This window comes from Corvus cornix, chromosome 10, assembly GCF_000738735.6.
Source record: "Corvus cornix cornix isolate S_Up_H32 chromosome 10, ASM73873v5, whole genome shotgun sequence".
In the NCBI taxonomy this organism is placed as follows: domain Eukaryota; kingdom Metazoa; phylum Chordata; class Aves; order Passeriformes; family Corvidae; genus Corvus; species Corvus cornix.
In genome coordinates, this window is record NC_046340.1 from 15,645,684 (window position 1) to 15,672,688 (window position 27,005).

Here is a 27,005-nt window from a genome sequence, read left to right on the forward strand (position 1 = left end):
CTGGACAAACACCAACCCAGAAATATGGTTAAAGCCTGGAGTGACAGGAAAAGAGGGAATGACTTCAAATGAGTAGGTTTAGATAATACGAAGAAATTCTTCCCTGTGAGGGTGATGAGATAACTAGACCATGTTGTCCAGAGAAGCTGTGGCTGCCCCACCTCTGGAAGTGCTCAAGGCCAGGCTGGACCAGGCTTGGAGCAACCTGAGATAATGCAAAGTGTCCCTGCCCATGGAAGGGGGCTGGAATGAGATCATCCTAAAGGTTCTTTACAATCCTGGTCATTCTATGATTCCAAAGCACACTTAATTGGAACAAAATAAAAGATATGCTACAGAGAACTCAAGATGGAGAAGTTTGTCTAAAGACAGGAAGAGACTACAAGTAGTTGGAGGTAGAAAGAACAAATTTTTATACTTCTATGGGTTGAAATTTAGTTTACCACATGATTATTAGAGAACAAAAGAAGTTTAAACCTAGAAGATTGAGTCTGACGTAGGAACAAGAGAAAACCATGGTACAGATACACATTTGCATCCTTCAAGATTAAAAACAGACACTTAATTGTGCTGTTGAAATAAAAGCAACTGTCTGTTCTTTTGGTTTCAAAAATGGTTACTTACCAATCTGCAGTTTGCAGCAAAGGGCACGTAGCAGAGCTATTTATAGAGAGGAAGATGCAGTCACAAACACACAAACAAGCTGCCCAGCACAAACTGCTAAGCTTTTGCTGATGTCCTCCTCCATCATTCTGGAACAGCCATTTCTTGCAATACTTAACAGTGCAACCACACTCAGAACCCTGTAACTGAAAGACTTTTTCATTTGCAACATTTCTCTAAACACACTTAGAAAATTTTGGGATAACATGGTATTTAATGCTAGTTTCTAAACAAAGTTTTCCAATGATTGCTCTTTCAAAAGTTTTTAAATAAAAGTTTATTACAGAGATTATTTTGAACAAAAAAAGACAACAGTATCTCTTGTAATTTAAAAAAAAGGTAACATTGTATTCATGCCCTATAAGGTGAACTGAAGAAACGCTACAGGTATTTCTTCTGCTGTCATTCTGTGACGCTTTCTAGTATGGATTAACTCACATCTGCATCACAAGAATTGAGTATGATCAGTCCCTTTCCATGCTTCTCTCCAGAAAGTGCTGCATATTAACAGAAAATATTGCAGACAAACCACAGGTCTATTCATTCTGCAGTATTGGAACCAGTGTCTAGGAAAGAAAAGAGAAAGTGAGACTAATACACACCCCCACTGAAAACAGGGAACCAACAGCATTCTCTAATACCTTCCCCAAGTTCTAAAGCGTTCCCCAAGCATTGTAGAACATGTTCTGTACGTACCCAACTCCCTCTGCTGCTCTCAATGCCATGCATGAACTGCTTGTGTTGTTTCCCTTCACTTAGCAACACTGAAAAGAGCCAGCACAAAACTCCAGGGCTGTGCACACAGATGCATTAAAAATACTAAAAGCTTTGCTCTAACACGTAGTGATACACAGACCCTTCACTGCAGTCAGCCACAAGCACATCAGGCTATGAGCTGCTAAAGAGAGAGGCTTTTGCACATGCAGCAGCATAAGCTCTGATGGAGTGTGGGCTATAGCTTATTATGCATTTTGAAATAGATACAAGAACAAGCGTGATCTTCATAAAGCAACTGAGAACAATTCTCTGTTCTGAATCACCACTTTGTCAGAATCACCAATTAACACCAGTGCTGCTTTTGATACACTACCATTACTGCTTTCTTGGTTTTAGAGCTGTGGAAAAAGTATGTAACTCAAATATGGAGAACGACAAGCCAGGGTTTACTACTATTCCTTCAACAAGTCAACTTCTCGTGGGAAATAAAAACCAGTTGTAATGTTAATAGCAACTTCAAGTCAGCCAGTTGTTTAAATCTTATCTGCACAATTTATCAAGAATGAAAACGATTAATACCTGGAAAGTAAGGTTTCCTCCACTAGCTATAATAAGCACACAAAAACTAAGCAGTAAGATTATATGCTTGGCTAATACCAGAAGTTGGGCAAACAATAAATTCTGTCAACTCTTTAGAACTACAACTTGAAGTGACTATTGTAATCGTGCCAGGATCAGGAAGCCATGAAGAACCTGTTTCAGAGGTCTATGGTGCATTTAAATAAAGCCTTTTCCATGGTCAGTTCCTGCTTTCAGCATCACTCTCCAAGGACGAAACAAGTGGCACCATTTCACACAACTTTAGCAATACTCTGCCACACTGATGGTTTTGAAAGTTATAAAGCAGTTTGTCACAAAAGTCACTAAATTACTTTTTCCAGTAAAGAATCTCAAGGAACATGGACAAAGTAATCCAGTCAAGCAGATATGGATTGTAAACTCCCACAAGCAGTGTATATACAGAGGGTCTGTTAGGCAACAAGAAAGTCTTATGACTTGCAAATGCAAGCATAAGCTTTTCATGGGCTTGTGTCCTCAACTATCAAATCCAGAGAATGATGCTTAGATACTTTTCTCAGACAATTCCTTGCTCAAACAGTTGAAGCACCCTTCAGATTCAGTAAAACATGGTGCTATCCTAACAACCAGGTTAATACTAGAAAACTCACCACACAAAAAATAAAGATTACTTCTGACTTTCTAATTGCTCTAGTATTACATACTTCCCAACACCAGGTGCACAGCAGTCCCTAACGCAGTTCTACCTCATGCTTATGAGTCAGGGAAGCATTTAGCTGGCTTTTGTTTCATCTCTCATCAGATGTAAAAGGGAATGCAGAGCCCTACTTCTGTCTAAGTCATACAATCAATCTGGCTTTAGTAAAACACTTGGTCAAAGCTTTCTAAAAACAACCAAGTCTCATGTCTCAGCCTATTTATATCGTATTTCATACTTACTTTTTCCATCACATGCTACAATTTTCACTTTATCCACTTTCACAAGTTCAGTGACCTCCCTAAATTCGACATCATTCAGTACAAATGTCCATACGTTGTCACAGAACCTGTAAGTGTTCAGAGACCCCTATAAAAAGAAAAAAGACATTTTCAATAGGACGCATCTCGAAAGCAACAGAAAATATGATGAGTATCTACTGAACTATGCCCCTTCTAGAACAAGATTTGCTACAAAGCCAACAGTGGACCTGAATGCATACAAACTGGCAAGCAAGAAATTCTGAGGAAAACTGGAGTTTAAATGCCCTCCAGTGGCTGAAATTTTCAAGACCAGTGATGTTACAGGTTATCCAAGGGGAGGCTCCTCAGGCAGGCTAAGAAGTTTTACAATTTTTCTAATGGGTACAAAGGATCAGTAGCAGAAAAAATTTCTTAAAATATTGGGCCATAAGAAAAATCAGCTACAGCAATGATCATAACAAGATGTGGATTCTGTAATTGCTTAAAGTAGTAGCTTCAATAAAAAATGATGACAAAACTGACATATGTGACATAAAGGGGTATCCCTCCTATTTGACGTATTACTGAGAATGTCAATATGGAAAACTTGTGGCCTTCACTTCTACATATTTTAAATGGATATTCTTGAACTTAAGCTCCAAGTAACATTTTTTAAATTTATCCACTAAACACATGCTAAACTGTTTTCTATACCATGCTACACATACAAAACAAGTTAAGTGCGCTAGAGAAATTATGCTATTTTTAACATCTCTATATTGTTTAAAAATCTAACATCTTAGGAGCCCATATCATTCATGTGTTCTACACAGAATGTAGGGAAGTATTATGACAAAAGTTAACAGGAAGCTGGGTTTTGTGTTTTTTTTTTTTTTCTTAACATTACATTCAAGCTGACATTTAACAACTTGCTGGCTATCGAACATCAATTAGGGTGGCTGACTGGGAATCCCCTTCTCCCCCAAACTTATTTTTCTATGATACCTACAGAAAATAGCTACAAAATGAGCCAGTGAAAGGGTAGATCTAAAACTCTCTCTTCACATTACTCACGTGGCTGAAAATCTAGCCTCACCTCACTTTTGCTAGGGACAGCTGCGAGAAGCAAAATCTCCCTCCTCATCTGCAAGACACTGAGGATGGCAATGTCATCCATCAAAAAAGCATTTCCCTCTTCCCTGATTCCATCGTCTAATTTTTGCATTCATTCAAAAGATCCCTGGCAGAACTAGGTAACGAACCTTACAACTGCATGTAGAATATACATGTAAACAGTCATTATTAGAGCCAAAATGGACCTTCTTAAGTTCTTGTTTAGAGAACACAGCTTTTAATGACATTCTGCATCAACACTGAGCTCCTGTATTTCATGTAAAACTATTAGATATAATTTCCTTACCCTGAAATTGACTCTGTTCCTGACTCGCTGTGCCAGTGCTGAATTTATAGCTTTATCAAACTGAAGTAGCACCTGAAGGGCCAACTGAGGTGTGATTTGCTGTGACTAAAATAGTTTAAAAAAAAAAAAAAAAGTTTTGAGTTGTTTCAAAGTAAGTTTAAACATGCAGTAAAAGTTTAAAACATCAAAACAAAGTTCACATGAAGCAAATCTCTAGAAGATCAATCAGCAGAAATATTGTTCCTGTATTTATTTCCATTTTTGTATTTAAATTCTGTGCTACACAAAGATCTCTTATAATAAATATTTACTGGAAATAACTGGACGAGCAGCAAATTGACTGCAATGTTCCAGCTTAACCTGGCTGTTCATTTACTGGGCCACATGAGATTATGCCACTTTACATAAAACACTTTCCTTCACCCAGAATGTAAAGAAAAAGACATCACAAGTGAATAGAGTACCAAACCCTTATGATTTCAATCAGTAAGTTTCCCAAACATTGTCAATAAGTACCCCGATCCAGGAACCACAAAGCCGTTCAGATAAAAACCTCCGTCTTTATTAAGCTACTCGCCCAGACCCCAAGCCCCCAACCTGTATGAGCTCATCCAGACTCTCCTGAAGGCTGTTCCCCAGCGTGGTGTTCCTATACAGCTGATAGGCCATGGTTCACGGCGAGGGCTGGACACGTCCTGGTCATCCACGGCTGCGCGCCTGTGCTGTCCTCGCTCTCATTGAAAACAAACAAAGATAACAATAAAGCCCTCTACGCGCAAAGCCGAGCCGGCCAGGCACACGCACAGCAGGGCACGCACAGTGTAAGAGGCCACCCAGCAAACACTGCCCGACACTCGGGCGCGCTCCCGGCGGCGGGGCCGCGCCGCCCCGGGCCGCACAACCGACAGCCCGGCCCGGCAGCGCTGCGGGAGCCGGCCCGGCCTGGAGCCGGGCACTGCGCGGCCCCGCCAAGCCCTACCCAGCCCGGGCCCGGCCCCACCGCCGCCCCCGGGGAGGCCGCCCCTGCCGTGGCCCCGCCGCTCCCCCAGCCCAGCGCCGCCATCGCCCCTCACCGCGCGCGGCCGGAAGCGCGGCCCCTCCCGGCGGGCCGTGGCCCGGAAGCGGAACGGCGGCGGCGCCGGGCCCGCACCCACAGCACCGCCCCGCCCGCGCCTCGCCCCAATCAAACACGGCACCTCGGACAAAGGCGTTTGTTTATTGGATACAGCGGCGTCTCTCCTAATTAAGAAAGACCCCGTGAGTAATAACCGCTACCCCATTCACACACGTGTTTATCACATTACCCCGTGACGCCTTGGAACACAGAAAACAAGCTCGTTTAAAAAGAAAGGATCATAATATTGTTAAGAGGTAGGTGAAGAGTCTTCTACTTATATTTTTTCTATTAAAGAGACAAAGGAAAATAGTCACACCTGTGAAGAGTGTTACTAGACCAATTAAGCCAGTTGAGTCATTATCCATGACTCGCAACCTGTGCTTTTGCATGATTACTGCAGCTTCATTTTGTTAAACACTGCACGTTTCCCATTAGCACATAATAAAGGTTACAGACACTAATTGACAATGTAATCGTTCTACCTTAACCCTTCAATCTACCATTCAACCATTAGAGCATCTTACTGCTCAGGCCTTTCTTGTTAATAAAAAGGTTTTGGTAGATGACTAAGAAACATTGCAGAACTGCAGAGCCACTGGTAGACTAAACATCTGTCCTTCATGAATATTTATTTGTAATTATTAACCTGGAATTCCATGTTATAAATATTAACTAGCAGTTGAACAAGCTAGAGTAAGGAACTCTAAGTAGAGTTAGAAATAAGGACTTTTGGAAAACACTCTGATAGCTTCTCTTCAAATAATTTTCAATACTAAAAAAAAAAAAAGTTCATTTAAATCAGAGTAATCTGGGCAGTTCAAACTGCAAAACTGAAAAAAAATCTAGTTAAGCAAAGAATGGCTTTAATTTCACTGATCTCAATCATGCTTGAAGGGAATGATGAAAAACTAACATGACTGCACCCTCTTCACAAATGCCCTTTTTTCCTGTTAGTTTAATGTAGGTAATGAGATGTGATACAAGAAACTGTGTAGTTCAACTTAGAATTTTGAAGCTAGGAAAGCTGCAAGATATGTCTTTCAGAATATGAATATTTAAATATTCCTTACATTTCAGAGTACTACTCTGACTAAAACCAGGTGTCCTTGAAAAGTATAATTACAGCACTTGTTTCAAGTGTCTCTGACAAGCAGTCAGTGAAACAAATCCTCTAGAGAATGACCTGCATCCACAAGGACTAAATAAGAATTTTCACTGCAATATTTGTAAGACTTCTGTGGTTACAAAAAGCATGCAAGTGGTTATCCCTCTCCTCTCTGTTCCTCATATGAGGTTTATCTGAGGGAGACTGGAATGACTTGAGAATTAATCTCCAAAGACAATAGCTTTTGAGAAGACATGAATTTAAAACCAACCTTCTACATAGTAAATACTGTATAAATCTGTAGGATACACTGACAAAAATCTGACACAATGAAATACACTTTTCACCAAAAAACTTCGTCTTGTGACACAATTGACTGCTGAAAGTTTTAAACTGTCATTAGAGCGCTTACAGGTATGATGCAACAAAGTTGCTGACACATGCTAACAGATACAGTCTATCACATCCTAGTTGAGGGCAATTAGGAGTGTAGCTACTGTCTCAGTACAACGTTCCTCACAGCAACTGGGACTGTTCTTCACTTGTTTACTGAGTTAAGGAAAAAATAAGCCAGACTACATTGTTATGAACAAGGCTACATATTATCCTAACTAGTTCTATGCTTCTTGGAATAAAAGTTCTTCAACATCCCAAAACCTCAAAGACTTCAAGCTGTTTCAGCACTAAATCCTTACACATCCCTTCCCATTACCTTCCAACAGAACATGGCCCTGCCACATAACACAGACCAAGAACATTCAGGCAAATCCAGAATCTACTCACATCAGTTTTCAATGATGCTTATTGCAGAACCTTCTTTGCCCCTTCTGAATTTGCCCTGTTGCAGAAATCAGTTTACGAAATGCCACATCAAGAGGCCACTGGCCCAAACATCTCTATTTCAGTTGTGCACAGGAATAATGAGATAGGTAATGACTTATCACTACACATATAAATATATATAAACTAACAAGACCTCTAAATCAGAGTTAAATTAGAGACTCATGAAATCTTTTCTTGACAGGGCTCACCAAATTCTAACAAAATGACTCTTAATTTAGAAGGAAGTGTCATTGAAAGGTGAATTCCTTATATCTTATCACAAAGTGATTCAAGTTTTGAAATAATTTTTATTAAAGTACGACATTCCAACTTTTCATGTTTTTAAATATTAAAATATATTACATTATATTATAGATTTCAAAAAAGATAAGTTTGACAAAACATTACCCATAGCTTTGGGACCACTTTGCTTTTTGTAAACATCCACCTCACCACTAAATGATGAGCTGCAAGAAGTCAGAGGGGAAAAATTCTTTAGCACACTTCTTTCTCAAGCTGCGTATCTGTTGTGCCGCGTACTCATTCACAACAACTTATACTAGAGAAATAAACCATTTATACCCACATACATATTTCCAAAAGAAATCATACTACTGCAGCATGAAACTGTAGAATCCTTGGCCACCAGGAAACACAATAACAATCCCATCCTTTGGTAAATATGGCATATACTGAGGAATGGCTACTCTGTACTGCACTATACACATAGGAAGCAACAGGACAGAGAACTACAATCCCTCCACTAAGAATATAACTTTACTGAGAATAATCCTTTTATCAGTTAGGAAAAAATGGAAATGAGATAATCAGAATGCTTCCTGTTTAGCTTAGGAAACATGCAAACCCAGTAAAACTCAGGTTTGCATGGTCATACAGACCATACTGTGAAAGTATCAAAAATAAACAGGCTGCAAGTGCCCCATGTACTGACTTGAACTTTACATTAATCTGATTCAGCATCAAAATTGAACCAGGAGATAAGACAGCCCCAAAGAAAGTGCAATTGTGTTCTGCTTTCCAGAGCAAGATCCAAACCTGATGGAATGGATGCAAGGCAACTTGGCATTAGTATTGCCTGTTGTGTGAACACATCCTGCACATCAATCTCCTTGAAACTCTTATACAGAAACTACTGCAACAAAAGGACTTAGATCTTGAGATGAAAATATCTGAACTGCAGACTTAAACTTCCAGAGACATGAGCAATTTTCCCTCACCTAACATCCATATGCTCTCAGAGTCTATACAGGTATCACAGGAGACAGTAGATTAATTGTTACTTGGTAAGCCTTGACCATGGAATATCTCACAACTGCTATTTATCAGTGTCAGGTAGTAATCTGAATGTAACTTTTTTTTAAATAAGGTAACTGAGTAACATTAACTATAGTTAAGAAGTGATTTTTTTGGCATGAAGACAAAATTGTGAGCACAACGAACGTCAAAAGTAAAGATTTAATATACTTTCTACAACATTATATTGCTCAACCTCTGAATGAATTTATTTGCATACACCTGCCCTTACATGGAAGTTGCAATGTTTATCAAAAGATGTTACAAACTTTTACAACATATCAACCAGTGCATTACTGTTGTCCCAGTAAACCTATAAACACTAGTTATGTGTCCAAGAACACCTCTTACAGACACAGGTTTACCACCATTGCAGGGAGCGAAACACCCCAACCTTTCAAACACTTCCTAAAAGTTAAATCAGTACTGGTATCATGTGCCTAACACCTTTAGAAATGGATGTTTCATCTGCAAGAATGACACAGGTAGTGTAAGACTTCTCACATTTCTGCCCAAAAAAAGGTATTGTGGCTAGAATACCTGTGTAACTCCCAAGTTCTACTGAGCACGACCAGAGTTCCTACTAGTGACAACCAAGATTCATCCATGAAGAACTGCAATGAACTCATTTCCTACTGCTAGCTGAGCCAGCCTTGACGTACTGAAGCAGAATCTAAATTCACAACTTCAACTGAAAAAGGTCCGGTATCTTACCAGGCAGACATTTCAGCTTTTGTGGTTTAGGCTTAAACCTTGTGGCCAACAAACCGCCACCCACAGAACTGCAGTTCTGCATCCTGAATGATGGACTGAAAGACACCAAAGATGAAGCTCACTCTAGTGAGGTAAAGGAGTGAGCTTGTATAAGGTCGGTGAACAAAAATAAGGATCTCTACATTTGTGAAAGCTAAGTTAATGTGATTGTTAATATCCAAACAAGTTTTCACAACAATGAAGAAATGCACTTGACCATTTACAGCAAAACAGATTTATACAATAACAACAAGTAACTTACGGCCTTGTCTACCTGCAAATGAATTCCTTCAGCAGGTACACACAATATATTGCTCAGTCATAAAAATATATATATATTATCTCTTTCCTTTAACATTTAGGTATATAAATATTTTACTGAAGAACATGCATCACTTAGATAAACAGTTGCAAGAACATCCTCTGAAAACATAGAGTTCTTTGCCATTTAGCAGTATAAAATGATTACATAAACAGCAATTAAAGTCAAGACAAGGCAATACAGCAGTAAGCAGTTCATTGTGTGCTAGTCCAAGCACCTTTTGCAAAAGATTATATAATACATGCACACAGAGAATGCACTGTAATGGAGCACAAATGGCATCATTCCATCTGCATATTCTTCAGTCTTGTTTGGACTCCAAACCTACTGTTCACTTTTCTGCTCTTGTTTTCCATTCAGCTCTTGGTCAACTCTGCTTAGCAAAGAAAGCAGTAAAATTAAACTACGTTAACATAGTTTGATAGCGCATATATTAAGAAAAAACTATTAACCTTAACAGGAAAGCATGAAGCTTTTACATGGGAAAAGTTTTAGTAAATAAATATTAAAGTTTTTATTTAATGTAGTCATGATGTTTGGGTTCTTTTCAATATCTATTTTCCTACCTTCCCCTGCAAATTAATTAAAATTGTTAGGAAACTGTTTAAACAACTATAGCACTTGAGAGGAAGCATTTAAAAAGTGCAAGTGAAGTTTGACTACAGAAGAAAAACGCAGGGCCTGTGTTTGTAGTAACAAATGCAAGCAGGAACACAAGCTTACAGGTAACATGACAGTACTGGCAAGCACTACCACTCACTCTGACGAGTTCATATGCTGCAGAATAAGCACTGGATTACTGGAGTAATTACGCCAAGAAGGTAACAGCGCTAGTTGAATCAACAGAAGTGAAGAGGCTCCTTAACTGCAATACTTTTTCTATTATGTTCAAAGATTCTTGCAATTACCCTGGAAAAATTCACCATCATGCTAATAAAAGTGGGTTTGATTTTGTGCTTTAGTTTTTAGTATCTGCCTTGGGACCAGCAAACAAAATGCTGCTTTGCAAAAACCAGCAGATGACTGAAAGCCCTGCACAAAATGTACTTTTCCTCTTTACAGTAAGAAGAGGATATAATCTTGAAAACATCTTCTAGCAAATAGGTTGTGCATGGAGGTAAATTAATTTTAAAACCAACAGCAGTTCTAAAGTGAGAAACTAAGACCAAGTTTGTCCTCTAACAATCTGTCTAACATACATGTCTAGTCTCTCGAAATATAACCAGCCAGTTTTTCAAAATGACAGTGCCTTTAAGCCATGAACCCATAAAAAGGAGCTGCTTTCAACCTGATTAAAGGCTCAGTATCCAATTCTGCCTGTGATCTCTATATATAATTTTCACCGAGGAACATATTACTTTTTACAAAAGTGATGGTAGTATAGGTAAAGTTATCAACCAGGACACTAAACAGTGCTTGTTCTACAGGAGATTTTAAAAATTATCACTTAATTGGAATAATTCTTAAAGAATGTTCAACACATCACTAAATTTACATGTGAGCTTTCAGAAACAATTTTAATTCCTTTTACTTCAATCTCAGTGTTCCTCTACCCAATTCAGACAATAAGCCTTCCTTAACAGTTATGCACACAAGGGAAAATAATTAAAAAAACTCCCAAAGTTAGCAGCAAAATCTTTCAGTACATTTGTTAGTGAGTGAAAAAATAACACATCCATTCAAAAAAATTCATCAGCTGTGAAATAGCTTGAATCGTTAGCAGGAGACTGGAAATTAACAAAACGTAAATCCAGTATTTATTAGGAAGGAACATAGGCACTGCAAATACAAACAGCACTAAAATACTAATTTAGATTGCATCTATGCAAGTTAATAACTAAAAAGGTAGTGAATACCAAAAATACAAGATTCAATATTAGAACTTCTTACAGAGTTGTATTTCTGCTAATACATAGCTACAGCTTAGCACCTAAATACAGCTCATCTTCAGATATCAATTCCTGTTAGAAACAGTGAAATTTGATTTAATGGGTTCATACAGAAGCACTACTTTTTGCCTCTTGAAGACTTCAAGTTGAGAACCCATGCATCCCCTTAAAAGTGAGCATCTCACATAAAAGCGTAGTAGAAACCATGCTCTGTACACCCAGGGTGAGTCCTTATAGATTCCATACTGCCTGCAAGTACAGTATAGTTACTGTCATGCATAGAAACTTGGGCACTAGTGCATGTTTATATTTACAAATGCTTATTCCTTTATGCAAGCCAATCAGCTGGGAGTTAGTTGCAGTGCAAATTGTCTTATCTAGATGCAACCCTAATCAAAATATGCATATACCTTTTCTGTTTCTTTCTAAACTTTTCTTCTTCATACCTTGGTGAGGAAAAGTTTTATTTCAGTAAATATAATATATGAAGGCCAAAATCAACAGAAGCTGCAAACCACTATTAGTGTCAATACAATTCGCAGAAACTTACCAAATTTTGAAACTGATATAATTAAGAAAAAAATACGTTGTACTTCCAACATTTACTAGCATTAAACAAAAAGCATTAAGTTACTATGACATAACAAGTGAATTCAGTATGACCTCTGTGGATACAAAAATGCTGCTACCAAGGATTTTCTTGCTATTTTCTAAGTCCGTGAGAGACTTTTCTCTCACGCAGAAGAGGTAGCAGGGAATGTAAACAACCAAGCCACCTGCAACCTTGGAAAGTCTTGTTTATGGTATAGTAGAAAAATATTTTGACAATGGATGTTTTAGGATTTTAGCCAATCACCCCCAAGGGGTGGCTGATCCTTGTCCAATTAGACTATGAAGAAAAAAGTCTATAAAAGAGTTTGTAAAATAATTAAATAAATCAATCTTGCTGCACAATTCCTGCCTGCTGGATCTTCTCTCCTCCTCCTCCCTATGGCTGCGGGACACGGTGATATACCCTAGGGCCCAGGCCTGTGGTAATAACCTCTTGTATAGTGCTAGCATTCATCACTAAAATTTAAAGTCTGTATCCATAACAGCTTGAAGCCAGGCATAATCCTCCACAAAAATCTGAGAATTAACTCTATAAGTTAACCAAGTCCAGCCTTTGCAGAACAGTTAAAGGTTCATCAATATAGAGAGGAGTCTTTTAAAGCTTGGAATGACAGTCTGAATATTCATAACACATCTGTAAAACACCAGTCAAAAAAATCCTAAAGACAGCACAAGGCTGCCTCAGCTTTGTCATGTCTTTCACCCCCCTCCCAAGAAAACTGTTTTTCTGTTTTACAGTTAAATTGTGGAACTGATAGCAGCTGGATGTTTACTGAAATAACCAGCCATCTTCAGGGGGCACAAGGCTTTGTCCAGCATGGATGCACCCTTCTATGTACTCAGTGACACTGGGCCACCTTCCCCCAGTTTGCACTCACCTATTATGATGCAGGCAACACAGGGTTTGTGTGTTATACCCTCTAATAGGCCAATCAATTTGTCATCAGAATTGTTAGTGTTTTCATCTGGTTTTCTTAAGACCCAAGTTTATGGTTTCTACTCTGTTACTGCATCCCAAAATGCTTTTGACAAAAGGATCATCAGCTTATTTGAGAGCAGAATTGTGGTGATGTTAAAATGGGTATTTGTATCTGGACAGGAAGAAAAAAAATTACATTGATACTGTCTTCATGTCCTTACCAAAGTAGGTTAAAACTGCAATGGGTAGAGATCCAGCATTTTCCAGTCGCTGCTTTTCTTTTAAATGAAAACCCAGTCCAAGTGGTATTTCAACACTTAATTTGTTCCAAACACTGAAGACATTATAAATAACTGCAGTATCAACATGCCCAGAATTTCTCACTCACAAGCCAGTTTAGTACACACACTAAGTGTGTACTAAGCAGAACAACTGGAACGAGACCTTCTCTCTAGAAGGCTTAATTCACATTCCACAACTTATCAATTGCAGAAAGCTCCACTGTGAAAATCACTATACATTAACCTTCTGGCTATCCATGCTACTCCATACCAAACTGCCTTTAGCAATGCAGTCAAACACAGACACTCCTCCTAGTGACAGCAATGATCCCAGTTGAAATCATTAAGTGCTATTAAGTGCTATTAAGTGTTACATTCAAAGCAAACACTGATTACAACATGTACCAGTCCTAAACCATGATCAGTGTAGAAGATGTTGGAATAATAAAACGTACTGTTTTATGCATTCTGGGATGCCAACGTATTCCATGGGGATGAGTTCAGCTAGTTCTGCCAGGGTAAAGACATACCTAATTTTTTGGCTGAATTTTGAGCTGTGGAAGAACAAATGCAGGGTACAGTTACAACTTAAACATTTTTCACTAGGTCAATATTAAAACAGTCTTTTAAGTTCAAAGCAAACAGTTGTCAGAACTATTTAAGAAAAATCTTCCAGAGTATTACCTAATAAAAGGTTTTGTGATGGCCAGGAGTGTTCTGATGAACCAGGAAGGATGAACTATGATCAATGATTTCAGATTTTTCCTTAACCTGAAGGATTTAAGCAATGGATAATTACTAGAACAAAAAGGCAGCATGACCTGGGGTTTTCGAATATATAAGAAGTATGTTTTTAGAAGCACAACTGTCACATAAACATAGTATTCTGACATCCCATTATTAGAAGTCAACCTCTATCAGAAGAAAAAAACACTACACAACTGTAAAATAAAAACTAAAGATTCAGTATCAATTTGACAAGGAAGTAACGTTCCAAGGAGAAGCTTCTTTGAATCTTTTTACACAACTGATGATATAGTGGTTCATAAAGAACCCCACTTATTAACCTGGTATTAATACAGTAAGTTGTAAGGATATTCTACAAGATAATACTCAGTATTCTAAGAATACTATTTTCACTAAAAAAAAACCACCCTGAGTACAAGAGCAACAAAAGATATACACAAACCCCCCAACCAACCAAAAAAATCTACCACACACCACTACCCAGGCATGTTTATAGCATCGTCCTACATTGTCTAGCTTAGGAAGAGCTAAGCCAATTTCCTTCATCAAATCTTAACCAGAAGGGACCAGATACCACATTAAAGAGCAGTTTTTCCTAAATATGTCTATCTCTGAGTATGTGAACATTGTAAGAAAACACTGCAGAGCTTCTTACCGTCTATCAATTTGCTGGTAACATTTCCTAAGCCAGCCTAAACTTGGCATTTTTCTCCGTGTTGTTGCACCATTCAGGTAAACTATCATATAGTTCTCTGCTACTAACAGCTCTAAAGTGCCAATTACGTACCTGGAGAGACAAGCAAAGAAAACTTTAATATCCACAATCTTCATCTGAAAGCAATTCCTAGTAGTGCTCAAATATATTAAAAAGAACAAAAACCCAGAAAGGCAGATGATGACTTACTTAAATAGATTGTCCATTAGGTATCTGTAGTTAGGCTGGCTGCTCTCAGGCATGAAGCAAACAGCAAACACAACAATGGCATTTAACCCATCGCCGTAATACCCTAAAAACAAAGAAATGAGCGGCAGTAGTGACAACAGTGACAATACACTGACTACACTTATGCAAAGTCAGGTACATTCAGCAAGCTTTTTCATTATTTACCCAGAACAGATTTACAAACATCCATATGGACACATTCATACACTTACAGAAAACCTCAAGGTTTCTTTTTCAAGTTTGTCTGCTTCTAAAGCAACAGCTGAAGCTGGTATCAATCAAACACCCTACCTATAACCAACATTTCAGTATAGAACCTCAGTATATTTAATAACATCTTAAATTATTAAAGTTTAGTCAACTTTTCTTCCAACCTAAACTTCACAGACTGTTGGAAAGTGTCATGAATTGATTTCTGCCTTAGTAGATCTATAGTTAATGTTTTCAACAGTCTTAAAGCCAAAAAGTTAGGTAGCAGTTACACTGTAGGACAGAGTAAATACATCTTATTACAAAGGTGCATTTTAGTACATGTCACCACGCGTGCATTTTGGAACTTCAGTTTAATAGAGAAAAAATTATTACATCAACCATATCTTAACACTGCAACAAATGAATCACCACAAGTCTTTATGCCCAAAGCTCTTCCTCTGCTTCCCCAACTCAGTTTAAAGTAGTAGTTGCTCAGCAGTTCCCCTGAGCACGTCACCAATCCTTACCACCATGACTGATAACTTTTTTGTATGGTTCAATTGCCTTCATGTCCACCCTATGGTCCTGTTCTCCGATCCTAAACATTCGCCAGCGTCGACCATCATCCTTCTCCTCTGCCACAGTGTATTCAGCCAGTGATCCTTTCCTAATGACATCAGTAGTTTTTGGTTTTGGAAGATCATCTACCAAAATTAGAACATGTTGATGACCCATAATGAATACCATGCATAGTGACAATCAGCTATAACACAAGTTAACCACTTTGCTATCTGATCTATTTTGGTATTCTTCAGCCAGTCAGACACACCAGCTGATGTAATGGATATTTTATCAACATACTCATGTTGGCAGTTATCTGTTGACTGTAATTTTCTCTGCTACAAGTATGTGAAAAATTTCCATTCATGGAGGAAGCCTAATTAATTGTAGGCTTTCAGAACACAGACCTCATTGAACTTCACCAAAATAGACAAAGTGGTTAACTCCAGTGAGAATTACAGAGGTTGCTTGATCACAGATTTACATGAAGCATGATTTAAAACATTGAGGTACCTTGCAAGCAGACATGCAGGCAGATCTATTGAAAATCAAATCTAATTCACGAATGTGTGCAATCAAAACATATGAAATTTATGCTGACAGCAATCTGTAAGACGATTTGCTCCAGTGAAATTACGATTCTTGACTTTGTTGCACGGACCTTACCCAAAGCGAGAAAAACCTACTGCAAGTTAGTTGTCTGTTCCCAAGACAAAGCTGTTAATTGAAACTATCCTTCCAGGAAAATGAAGGCAGCAGCATTAAAGGAAGAAAAGACAGAAACCCTTTTCAGCCACTTTTAAAAACAAGACAAAAACATTCGGAACATTTCCTTCGCATCACCGCAAAACTAACCCTAAATACAAATTCTTCTTCATTAAAACAATGAAAATCCTTTACCAAGGTAAACACACAGTCTCTGCTAAGAAAACTTCACCTGCAATATGCCTTTAGCTATTTTAAAAACCAAAACCATCCCCTTATTCTAAAGAGTGTTTCTTTCTCCACAGGTAGTGCTTCAAACGTAACAGTGAAAAGAGAACTTCCTGTTTATTCAGGAATCAAAATTATTTTATTTTCAGGATAAGAAAATAATAGAGTTTACATGTTTACTTATTAGAGACATTCCTAAACCATGAAGTTTACAGACGTTAGAGACTCCAACAACTTCCACAACACAACAGTTCCTGGCTTCCATAAAAGGGCCTTAAAACATCACTAAGCTCCAAGTGTAAAATTTGTGCTTTAACTCCTACACAAAATATTTATCTCAAATAAAATTTGTTAGAATCTCCAGGTTTTGCCTGTAAGATAAAACCCCTATTAATGTCTTAAAACTGAGATCATTACTAGTGTGGCTGTAGCTAAGTTAACTTCCTATGAAGTCACTGCAGAACTCCTTGACACACAGTAGAGGCTCTTCTACTGCCTCCAGTCAATCTGGAAATATGCAAACTCTAAGGCTGCTTTGCCCTTCTCACCACAGGAAGATTTGAGATCAGGTGTTACTTAGTATTTTTAAAAATACCATTCAGTCCTCCTTAAGTTGCAATTCATCAATTTCTGAGTAGCTAATCTATATCCCTTTGTTTGGCTCTCTCCATTTAAAACCCATTCCTAACACATGTAAAACACCTTGGGTACTTTTTTCTGTTGGGTGGTTCTTAAACACTTACTGCAACAGAGAGGATTTTCCATAAATTCAAGTCTTATAGATGCACATATAGGTGATCTTCACCTAAGTTTATCTGCAGTTACAGCTATTAACTGTTTGCCAGTTTACTAATCAGATGAAGTCTGATTTGCTCTTTAGAAAGTCACAGCACCTATTTCTAATTTCAAATCTAATCACTCCCTTTGTATTTCTCCTCTTTTAATGTTGAGTCACAGCTATTTCTTACTAGAGAAATGGTCAACCTGCACATAAGAAAATACTTTAGAGCATCAGACAAAAGGACCAAAATACTCACCTTCCCATTCAAATTCATTGCTATTTTCTGAAGGAGTATCTAAATCATCCAAATCGATCTCTCCACTCTCATCCAAGTCATCAGACAAAACAGATTCCTCACTGGGATCCAAAGTTAAGCTAATATCTGGAGCCATTAGTTTCTTCCTCAATTTGGTTCCATTACCCTCTGTATCTAAAGAAAGCAAATTATTTATTTCCAAAGCTAAAGCAAGTTTACATAAGCATATTACTGAGACAGAACAGCACAGTCCTTTCTCATAATGCATTATAAATTAATGCCCATAATTTAAACATGGTATCTTTAAAGTCCCCCTTTAATAGGGGATGGACAGAACAGCAGGTAAAAGTTCTCAAGTCACCAATTGCACACACAGTATGACCAGGGTGCCACACCACCAACCATACTCCCTGCAGAAGAAAAACCTGAAGAGCTGCCGCCACCTCAGCCACTACTACCCCTGCCTGCTGCATCCAAATGTCCGAGGAACTGTTCCAGATATTACAGTGACTAAGGCTTGCAAATAATACAACAGAATCACGTCCCTAGCACTTGCTTTTGTTAGGCTTCAGTAACATCACAACCATCTTTGATAAAATAGAAAATAATATACAAGCTAAAAAAAAAAAAAACTGACACACAACAGTGAGGACAGAAAATTAAAGAATCTGTTCTGTGAATATACAGAACACTTCAAGGCACAAGGCAAATACTTGCATGATTTAGACAGCAGTTGAAAGCAAGGAATAAAATCAGATTACCAATCCAGCACTGGAAATGCCCCAAAAGTAAAGCAGACAGACAAAACCTAAAAAATTTTAAAACGTGAAAAACCCCAACCAAAAACCCAACCAAAAAACCCCCAAACAAGCAAAAAATTCGGCTCCTCCCCACCAAGGAGCTTTAAAGCAGCCATTTAAGTAGGAAGCAGTCAGCTCGACTGGAGTGGAGTGTTCTTACTGGCTTCACTTTCTGTTCCAGTTGCAGCCAATGTATCAGACTCAACAGGATCATCCTCTGGCAGGGGCCTGGGACACAAAGTAGAAATTATTTTTACAAAACTGCTTTTACATTTTTTAATGCCATATATTTAGACTTACACACTACTAAAAAATCCCACTATGGGATAGTACTGAACTAACTTTACTTACAGCCTAAGTTCAAGCTTTCAGTAAACAAAACACCAAAGCAGCAGAAAATTCCTTTACAGCATTCAAGTGACCATCCCTTCCTGTGACAAATACCAAAACACTGACTACTACCAGTGTGTCATCCTTAAGAAAACTTGTCATATTCTTGCTTGACAAAATTTGACTTGAAATAAACTACACAAGTAGTTTAGTCATGTTATCATAGAATGCCTCTAAAATCAGCTGACTTGGGTTTTTTCTATAGGCCCAAGCATCAGTAGCATTTTAAAGATTTTCCTCAGGAATTTTGCTTAATGAAATATTTGGGCCATGAAACACTGGTAATAATATGCAAACAATGTAGTTGTAAAATATTATCACAGAAAATAAACAAAGCCAAGCTTACAAATCTTCACTTCAGAACACTGAAAACTTCAACAGTGGCAATCCTGAAGAAATATGCCACAAAACCTTTCCAAAACTGCCATATTAATGGAAAGCACTTCAAGAGACTACTGAGTATTAGTTCACCAGGAAGACTGAGAGGTAGCTTATTGTTGATGTTATGTGTTTGACCCAAATTACTTTAAAAAAGAATTCAAAACCTTGGAAAATCTTCATCTTGCCACTCTTCCTTAAACTCAACCCCTTCCATTCTCCAGCCAACTTGAATTGCTAACAGAGACTCCTGATCAGGAAGAACCTCTGGTCTTCAGCACAATGGGCTAAGGAGGAGCTGCAGGAACACAACAGAAGATTTTAGTTAGTTCAATGATGTGGTAATTCCCATACTTGCAACGCATCCTTTAACTTTCATCAAATTAAGGTGTTATGCAGAATAAAAACCAAACAACACAGGGAAAAGTTTTTTGTTTGTTTGCATTTTACTTCTTTTTTCTTTCCAGACAAAACCACTCATGGAATGGTTTATCATACAATAATTTAGGTTGGAAGGGATTTCATGCAGTCAAGCAGGATCAACCTCTCAGCTGAAATTAAGGCCTTAAGCAACCTGTTCCATCATTTATGATTACACCAGTTAGCTCTAAAATGTAACAAACCTGACATGTCTCTAGATTCTATAGGAGGTAATTAATAAGTGTGTATTTTGAGAAAAAAATCCAGATGGTCAGATCTAAAATACAAGCCGTTTGAAAAGAAAAAAACCCAAACAACCCAAACACTTTAAAGATAACTATTTAAAAAAGTGTTTTCAGAGAACTCACCCTGTGATGTGCAAGTAAAGCTGTATTTTTTCAGGTTCACCCATCACCAGCAACGAGGAATCCCCAATAATGGAACATGATAAACCATTCTGCTGACATAAAAGTCCAAACCAGTTGAAGCTCTTGGCTGTGTTGGCTCTAAAGATTGGCAGAAGCAGGTAAACTTATCAATGAAGGTGTTAAGAAAACCAACATTAATCAAAACAAGAAACCACGGTATTTTGCAAAGAAGCAATCAACACAGAACACCAGTAAGTACAAAGTTTAAATGCAACCAATACTGCTTATTAACCCAGAGATATAATTTTTTTTACATGACTGAAGAACAAATTACACTTACTGTTCTGTAGGATCAGCTTTCCTTTCATGACAAATCCAAATTTTTCTTCTCCTGACTTAAGCTTAATGCTTAAAGCTACACTACACAAGCAGATTAATAAAGAAAAAATAATTGATCTTTCTGTAAAACTGCAGTACTACAAATTAAACTCTAATGATCTCATTTTAAGCCTCTTTGACTGACATTTTCCTGCTTCCCTCACACAGAAAATTTAAATAAAATTTCTAAAGGTAGCAACCTAGTTCCACTTAAGGGCCAGACTCTCCTTGTTTGAGACATTCAGCACCAGCACCTCTCAGCTGTTGTTCTTCAGCAATGTGAAGAAGTTGCCCCAGTGAGTGCCCTCCCAGCTCTCCCTCTTTCTGTTCGTCCTTCCTGATAAAGCACTGTTTGGAAACACAAAGTTTCACCAAGCCTCTCACCAAGCTGATGATGCTCTCAGCATACAAGGTATGGATACTCCTGGGTACCAACCTACTGACTGCAACAGTGAGTTTTAAGTATTTGCTCAGAGAGAAGATCACATTTGGATCAGTAGTAACAGTGAATGCGTGCGTAGCTCTCTATGCATGTGTTTTGGGACATTAAGACAAAGCCCAAGGAGTTTCCCCAGGGACCCTCAGCAGTCAGGAGAATGCAGTGGTTACCATCAGCATGGAATGAACCAGGTGATGCAAATATGCAGGTGACTGTAAACCTGAAAAAAAATCTAAATAGATGACTTCACTCTTAAGGGACAGAAGATTGGCAGTAAAAACACCCAAACTCCACCCCCCTCCTCAAGCCTGTCACTGTGCTGGTGGCTGTAAGACACTCCTCTTGAGCTCGCCTGCACTGCATTCCCTATACCGCTCCCACACAGTTTAAAGCACGGGTTTGCTCCAAGACTTAAACAGTTTTCTTCCCACACTTTTGAAGAATACCAAACACCAAGTAACACCTATTAATTTCAAATGGACGGCCTTTCAGTGCAGAAGCAATTCCACCTGCACTTACTTCATTACACTGGGATAAACCTTTTGTACTAAGACAAGAGTTTAAAAGCTATTCATGCTGTTATCTAAGCTTAAGGTGCCTTTATGGAACACTCCTCACACTACTTGCAGAATTCTCACCAGCAGCTTCTCATTAAGGTAGATTAGAAAGCAATCATTTGCTAAATACCACACAGGACTACTGAAAAAACAACTTACAAGGCAAGCTCAGAGTTCAGCTTCAGATAAGACTGAATTTAGGTTTTCAGCATCCTACTTAACACGCAGACTAAGTAGCTGTTTTGGATGTTTTGACTTCAAGTCTCACCTATAAAAGCATCATCATTTGTCAACTAGAGGAATGAGAAATTAAGAAGGAAGGTTAGAGAAACTCTAACTCAAGAAAGTTTAAAAAGTGATGACTTCAGAGTTATTTTACATCAACTAATATAAATGCTTACAAGCAGGCAAAAAAAAGTCTACTTCTGCTTATACAAACTAAAACTGAGTTTAGAATAGTCTTCCTACCACTGCTATTTAAAATAAATACGAAGTTTAACTTTGCAAGACAATTGCAATATGGCAAGCATTTTTACTGAACAATGTACCTGATAGGCAAAGAACAGAAAGCTGTCTCCATCTCAAAAAGTCAAAATCAACTTCAAAACAAGGTCAGCCTACATTTTTCCCCCCCATATTTCACCCTCACTGTGTCAACAGGAACATTAACTGACAGTCAAGTTAATTCCAGGTTCCAGGCATTAGAGAGGTGCCTTTAAGAGTAATATTAACATTTGATTTTACAGCAAGCCTAAAGCAAGAAACAGGCACATTTTCTGGTACACAAACCCACACGATACAGCTCACTGCAATTTCTAAATGTTTCTATAATTCCAATGTTTTTTAGAACGTGGCCAGATTAGCCATAAATCCAGAACATGTTTCCCAAACCTGAAGATGGACCTCCACGCTTTATCACTTGCAAGTTTGCAAAATGGGGCAATGCAAGAACTATCGTTAATAACAAATTAATTGTCTCCTCCTTCTCCCTTCTCTCAGCATCAAAGCACAGAGAAATCAGACAGCTAAAAGAGAAAATTTCTGAAAACTCTTCTTTCCTCCCGAGGATACTACTTTAAACTCCACATCCAGAGCAACAGAGGGATCTGTATTTCTGCACCACTCAGATTCATTTAAAGGTAAACACTAACTTCTCACAACAATCCCAAACAATTTATACCCTGCTCAGATATTCCTTTATAAGACTTAAATATGCATACAAGTTAACCAGAAATAATCAACCACTATTTAGTGCATTGCATTAGCAACAGGAAACCAGGAGGAACTAAGACAAAAAGCACTAGAAAGCAACTCTGACTTCCGCGACACGGCTCTGTACCGCGCGTTCGCTACGCCTGCAGCGGAACAGCCGCTCTGCTGCGAAGTCTTGCACGGCAGGGCACGGGACGTTCCCCTCGGAGAGTTACGCGCTCACAGCTCTTCCCTCTGCGGCGGGAGCGGCGCGGGGGAGCCGCAGGCTCGCCTGAGCGGGGCCGAGGAGCCTCCCGGCCGCGGGGTCCCTGCTCGCCGCCACCGCCGCCCCGGCCAGGCCACAGCGCTGAGCCCGCCGCCGGCCCCCGCGCACCTGCGGCCTGGCCGCGGCCCCGCCTCGCCCCGCGCGCGGCCCAGCCGCAGCTCCCGGCCCGGCGCTCCCGCCCCTCGGCGGCCGTACCTGGCGAGAGCGGAAGCAGGCTGCGCCAGGGGCCGCGGGAGGGGCCGCGGGAAGGGCCGCGGGAAGGGCCGGGCCGCGCTGCGCTGCGCGCCCGCGCTCACCCGGAACCGCATCCGCCGCCCGAGTCACGTGACAGCCCCAGCCGCACGGGGCTCGGACACTCGCGCGCATGCGTGAACTGCGCGCGGGGAGGGACGGGGCGGGGAGGGGCGGGGCTCGCGCCGCCGTGAGGGCGGGCGGGGGCGCAGCGCCACAGAACAGCCGGAGTGGGGGCGGGACCAGAAGGAGCGTCCAATCGAGCTCCCGGCCGCGCACGGGACACCGCAAGAGTTACACCGTGTGCCCGAGAGCGTTGTCCAAATGTTCCTGGAGCTCTGTCAGCCTTGATGTTGTGACCACTGCCCCGGGGAGGCCTGTTCAGTGCACGACCACCCTCTGGGTGAAAAGTCTTTTCCTGATACCCGGCCGTACCCTGCCCTGACACAGCTCCAGCCGTTCCCTCGGGCCCTGTTCCTGGTCACAGAGCAGGGATCAGTGCCTGCCCCTGCGCTGCCCTTCGGGAAGAAGCTGCAGTGAGTTCGCCCCTCAGCCTCCTCCTGGCTGAACAGGCCAAGGGCCCTCGGCTGCTCCTGTTGTGGCTGAGGGACGGCGCCAGGCCGAAGGGCGCTGCCACCGCGGCGGGGACGGGCCGTGCACCGAGCAGCCCTCGGCTGGAGGTGATTAACGCTAATTAGCTGCTGTCCCTGCGCACAGCACTGCCTTCCCCCACTGCCCGTCCCGCTTGTCGGGGGACTGTGACCGAGAGGTCGAGTCCTGGGCCGTCACCCGCGGGACACGGGATGGAAAACGTTAAATCCACTCGTTGAGTTATGTGTGGAAGGCTGGAGTGGCGTGCCTGGTGCTTCAGGAGCCCAAGAACGTGTGAGATGAGTGTCAGTAGCACGAGTGGAGCTTCCTGCACAAGGGAAAAGAGCAAAGATAATGTCAGCACTACACAGCGGTAGCAGAGTTCACGAGGAAAACCTCGGAATCGCCGCATCATTCGCAGCTACAACTTCAGCTGTATAAATACAGCATCCAATAAACAGACGTTCACCACAGTAAAATCACAAGAAGGTAGATATATCTAAATTTTTTTATCTCTTTCACGTATCTAAGAATGGTAATAGTAGTTACTAGGTTTTGGCTAAGGTTTAGAACTAGAATTAAGGTTTTGGCTAAGGTTTAGAACTTTCCACTAACACACACAATATACAGACAGGTACTGCCTTGATCACAGCTGATCTATTGCCTGATGGACACAATAGCAACAAAGTTTGTTTTATTGTAGGCTACTAAAGGAACTTGGAATGAATGTAACTGAAATGGAGAAGTGTGCAAGGAATTAAAAAGGGATAATATAAGGGTGCAGAAAATGCATAGAGGAAAACATGAGAAAGAAAAATACCACTAAAGAAGAAAGCAGGCACCACCAGCCAGCAAAGAAAAAAAATTACAAATAACAGGGAAAAAAAGCCCGATTATGAACGTAAATTAATTAGGATATTGAAAATATATTCATAAAGAACTAGTACCATGCACAGCAGATGGCCTGAGCCATATATTATCATATAAAAGTTACAAATGTAAAGGAAGAGGTAGCTTAAGTACAAAGAAATACCGTTTTAAGAAAAACTAAGTGTCATATTAAATACTTTCAGTATTTTTTAAAATGTGCTTCAGTTGCCGATAAACTGAAAAGTGTATTCAAAATGCACAAATATCATCTGCAGAATACCAATGCCAAATTCAGGTCACAGTGGTCAGCGAAGTTGTGTAATTTCCCATCTCTTACACGGGGTGGCACAAGATAGCTGCAAATCCATCAAGTGTTCAAATGGAACCGAGAGAACAAGCAAACAAGAGGTCAGAGCCAACTACTAGGGAATGTTGAATAACGCTATTTTTAAACATCAGACAATTGCAAATATAAGCAGTTTCTGAAACGAAAGCTTTACCAAAGAGAGCAGGCTTGAAGGAATAATGCTCTGTTGCATGCATTTTGTCCTGTGCATGGGGGAAATCAACTGTTACACAATTTTGGGATCTGATAACCTTTAAACAGAAATTAGTTATCAGAAGTAGCAGAATACAAAAAAATTCCCCTTTTTAATAGTCATTTCACATTTTACATATTAGAAAAATATTTTCTAGTAATCTAAAAAAACCCCATCAACAAGATGGGAAGTGCCTCCCTTTCAAGTGGTTCAAGCAACAGCTCAGAAATGTTGGAACATGAAAACATTAATTTGAAAGTCTGTCTCATTGGGGGTGGCTGTAGAGACTGCATTTGTACAGAATTCTTCCTTGCCGTTTCCCTTATAAAGGAAATCCAAATACTTTTGTGTGGGTGTTTTTGCAACTTTATTTTGCCCTTTTTTGATTGTAAGGTTTTTGGGTTGTAGTTTACCTTGCTTTTATAGTCCATACAACTGATTTGTCTCCTGTCTTAGACAACAGTGATAAAAAATGACAAGATCAATGTGTTACAGAGTAGTAGCTTTCAGGTATGTGGACAAGAGGTAGGTAGTGTATAATATTCTGCTTCACTTCTGACATTTCTATCATCTTCTCTTTAAGCCATTCTGTTGTAATCAGGTGTCCCACTGCAATAGTAGCTGAGCTTCATAGTCTTTGCATATCATGAGGTAAATTATAGGTCCAAAAGTGACCCTCCCCTCAGTCTATGTCCCTGTATTCTCTCTCTCAAAGCTCCCTGAGCTGCTTCAGATACAGCTCACGATGCTGTAGTGGATTAGTTCTTAAGCAGACTTTCACTTCACATCCCCTCACAGACCCCCTGATGTTTTGTCTGTTTCCATCTCTGAACAAATACATGGTTGTTGAAATGAAACCAAGTTCTAAGTCAGGTCTAAATGAAGAACTTGTGTTTGGAATTCAGCTGGAGAAGTACAAAAATAAAGAGAATGTGTATCCTTCCAAGAGTCAAACCAAGTCCCAGACATTTGCCATTTCAATGACGTAGCTATTATCTACATACAATCTATTCATCCTCTCTGTGCATGATTTTCAGGGGTTTTTATATATTTTTCTCTATCAGAGAGTATCACAGTGTGTTGGCTACAAACAGCTATACTGGTATGAGAGGAAGCAAGAGCCAGCTTGCTACCCATGAGACACTTCCTATATTTGGAAGGGAGGGCATGTATAACAAATTCTGTAAACAAAATAATCAATGTTTTTTATTAGTCTTTAAATAAGATTTCTGTACAGCAAGTGAAAGGTACTAAATACACAACTATTCATACCATATTTGCTAATTTCTGTGCCCTCAAGAAAAGTGAATATTAATCCTGAATTTCATTTTGGCTGAAAACTGGGGGACCTATTAATTGTGGGAATAATGCATAAAAATAAAAGCAATAGATCTCTTGCATCTGCTTCTTCCAGGTAGGTGTACCACTAGATAATTCCAGTACAGCAGTAGAATTGCAGACAAATGTGTGGTTGTATAACATTAACTCACATTCCTCAATTTGTACTGGGAAGTGTGCCTGTCTCAGGAAAGGGAAATAGATAGGCACAGATAACTTTTGTTTTCTCGGGTTATTTTCTGCATATTTATTTTTGACATGGTAAACATTCTTACCTTCCTGTGCCTTATTAAAATGTCTGATCTTTGCTGTTTGCAGTATCAGATTAATGTCTACAATAATGCTGTGTTAATATTACAATTTT

General features: G+C 39.6%; 2 protein-coding genes and 1 long non-coding RNA gene across 12 annotated transcripts in view; 1 reads left to right on the forward strand and 2 right to left on the reverse strand.

Annotated features, from left to right (window-relative positions):
* Positions 1–804: 804 nt before the first annotated feature.
* On the reverse strand, positions 805–5,450 carry GTF2A2 (general transcription factor IIA subunit 2). Its single transcript, XM_039557437.1, has 5 exons — positions 5,392–5,450; positions 4,916–5,051; positions 4,319–4,423; positions 2,899–3,025; positions 805–1,229 (listed from the first exon to the last, which is right to left on the reverse strand). The coding sequence occupies exons 2-5, from the start codon at positions 4,985–4,987 to the stop codon at positions 1,204–1,206; spliced, it is 330 nt and encodes a 109-aa protein (XP_039413371.1). The 5' UTR covers positions 4,988–5,051; positions 5,392–5,450; the 3' UTR covers positions 805–1,203.
* BNIP2 (BCL2 interacting protein 2) lies at positions 922–23,375 on the reverse strand. Of its 7 annotated transcripts, XR_005602735.1 has the most exons (14): positions 23,268–23,374; positions 20,222–20,359; positions 19,601–19,731; positions 18,826–18,893; positions 17,866–18,039; positions 15,862–16,038; positions 15,104–15,206; positions 14,855–14,986; positions 14,137–14,223; positions 13,908–14,006; positions 4,916–5,051; positions 4,319–4,423; positions 2,899–3,025; positions 922–1,229 (listed from the first exon to the last, which is right to left on the reverse strand). XR_005602735.1 is itself a non-coding variant. In XM_039557433.1 (12 exons), the coding sequence occupies exons 3-12, from the start codon at positions 19,648–19,650 to the stop codon at positions 10,076–10,078; spliced, it is 975 nt and encodes a 324-aa protein (XP_039413367.1). In that variant the 5' UTR covers positions 19,651–19,731; positions 20,222–20,359; positions 23,268–23,375; the 3' UTR covers positions 8,820–10,075. The 7 variants fall into 7 exon arrangements, 6 of the variants coding, with proteins under 6 accessions (XP_039413367.1, XP_019136379.1, XP_019136378.1 ...); XM_039557433.1 differs by lacking the exons at positions 922–1,229; positions 2,899–3,025; positions 4,319–4,423; positions 4,916–5,051 and adding exons at positions 8,820–10,124; positions 12,051–12,086 and having other exon boundaries at positions 23,268–23,375; XM_019280834.2 differs by lacking the exons at positions 922–1,229; positions 2,899–3,025; positions 4,319–4,423; positions 4,916–5,051; positions 23,268–23,374 and adding exons at positions 8,820–10,124; positions 12,051–12,086; positions 22,935–23,088.
* A 171-nt stretch (positions 23,376–23,546) lies between these two features.
* LOC104683804 overlaps positions 23,547–27,005 on the forward strand; it is a 71,819-nt gene continuing 68,360 nt past the window's right edge. For all 4 annotated transcript variants that reach the window (XR_005602829.1, XR_005602827.1, XR_005602828.1 and 1 more), the window contains exon 1: positions 23,547–24,383. This is a non-coding gene — a long non-coding RNA (uncharacterized LOC104683804). The remainder of the gene's footprint in view (positions 24,384–27,005) is intronic.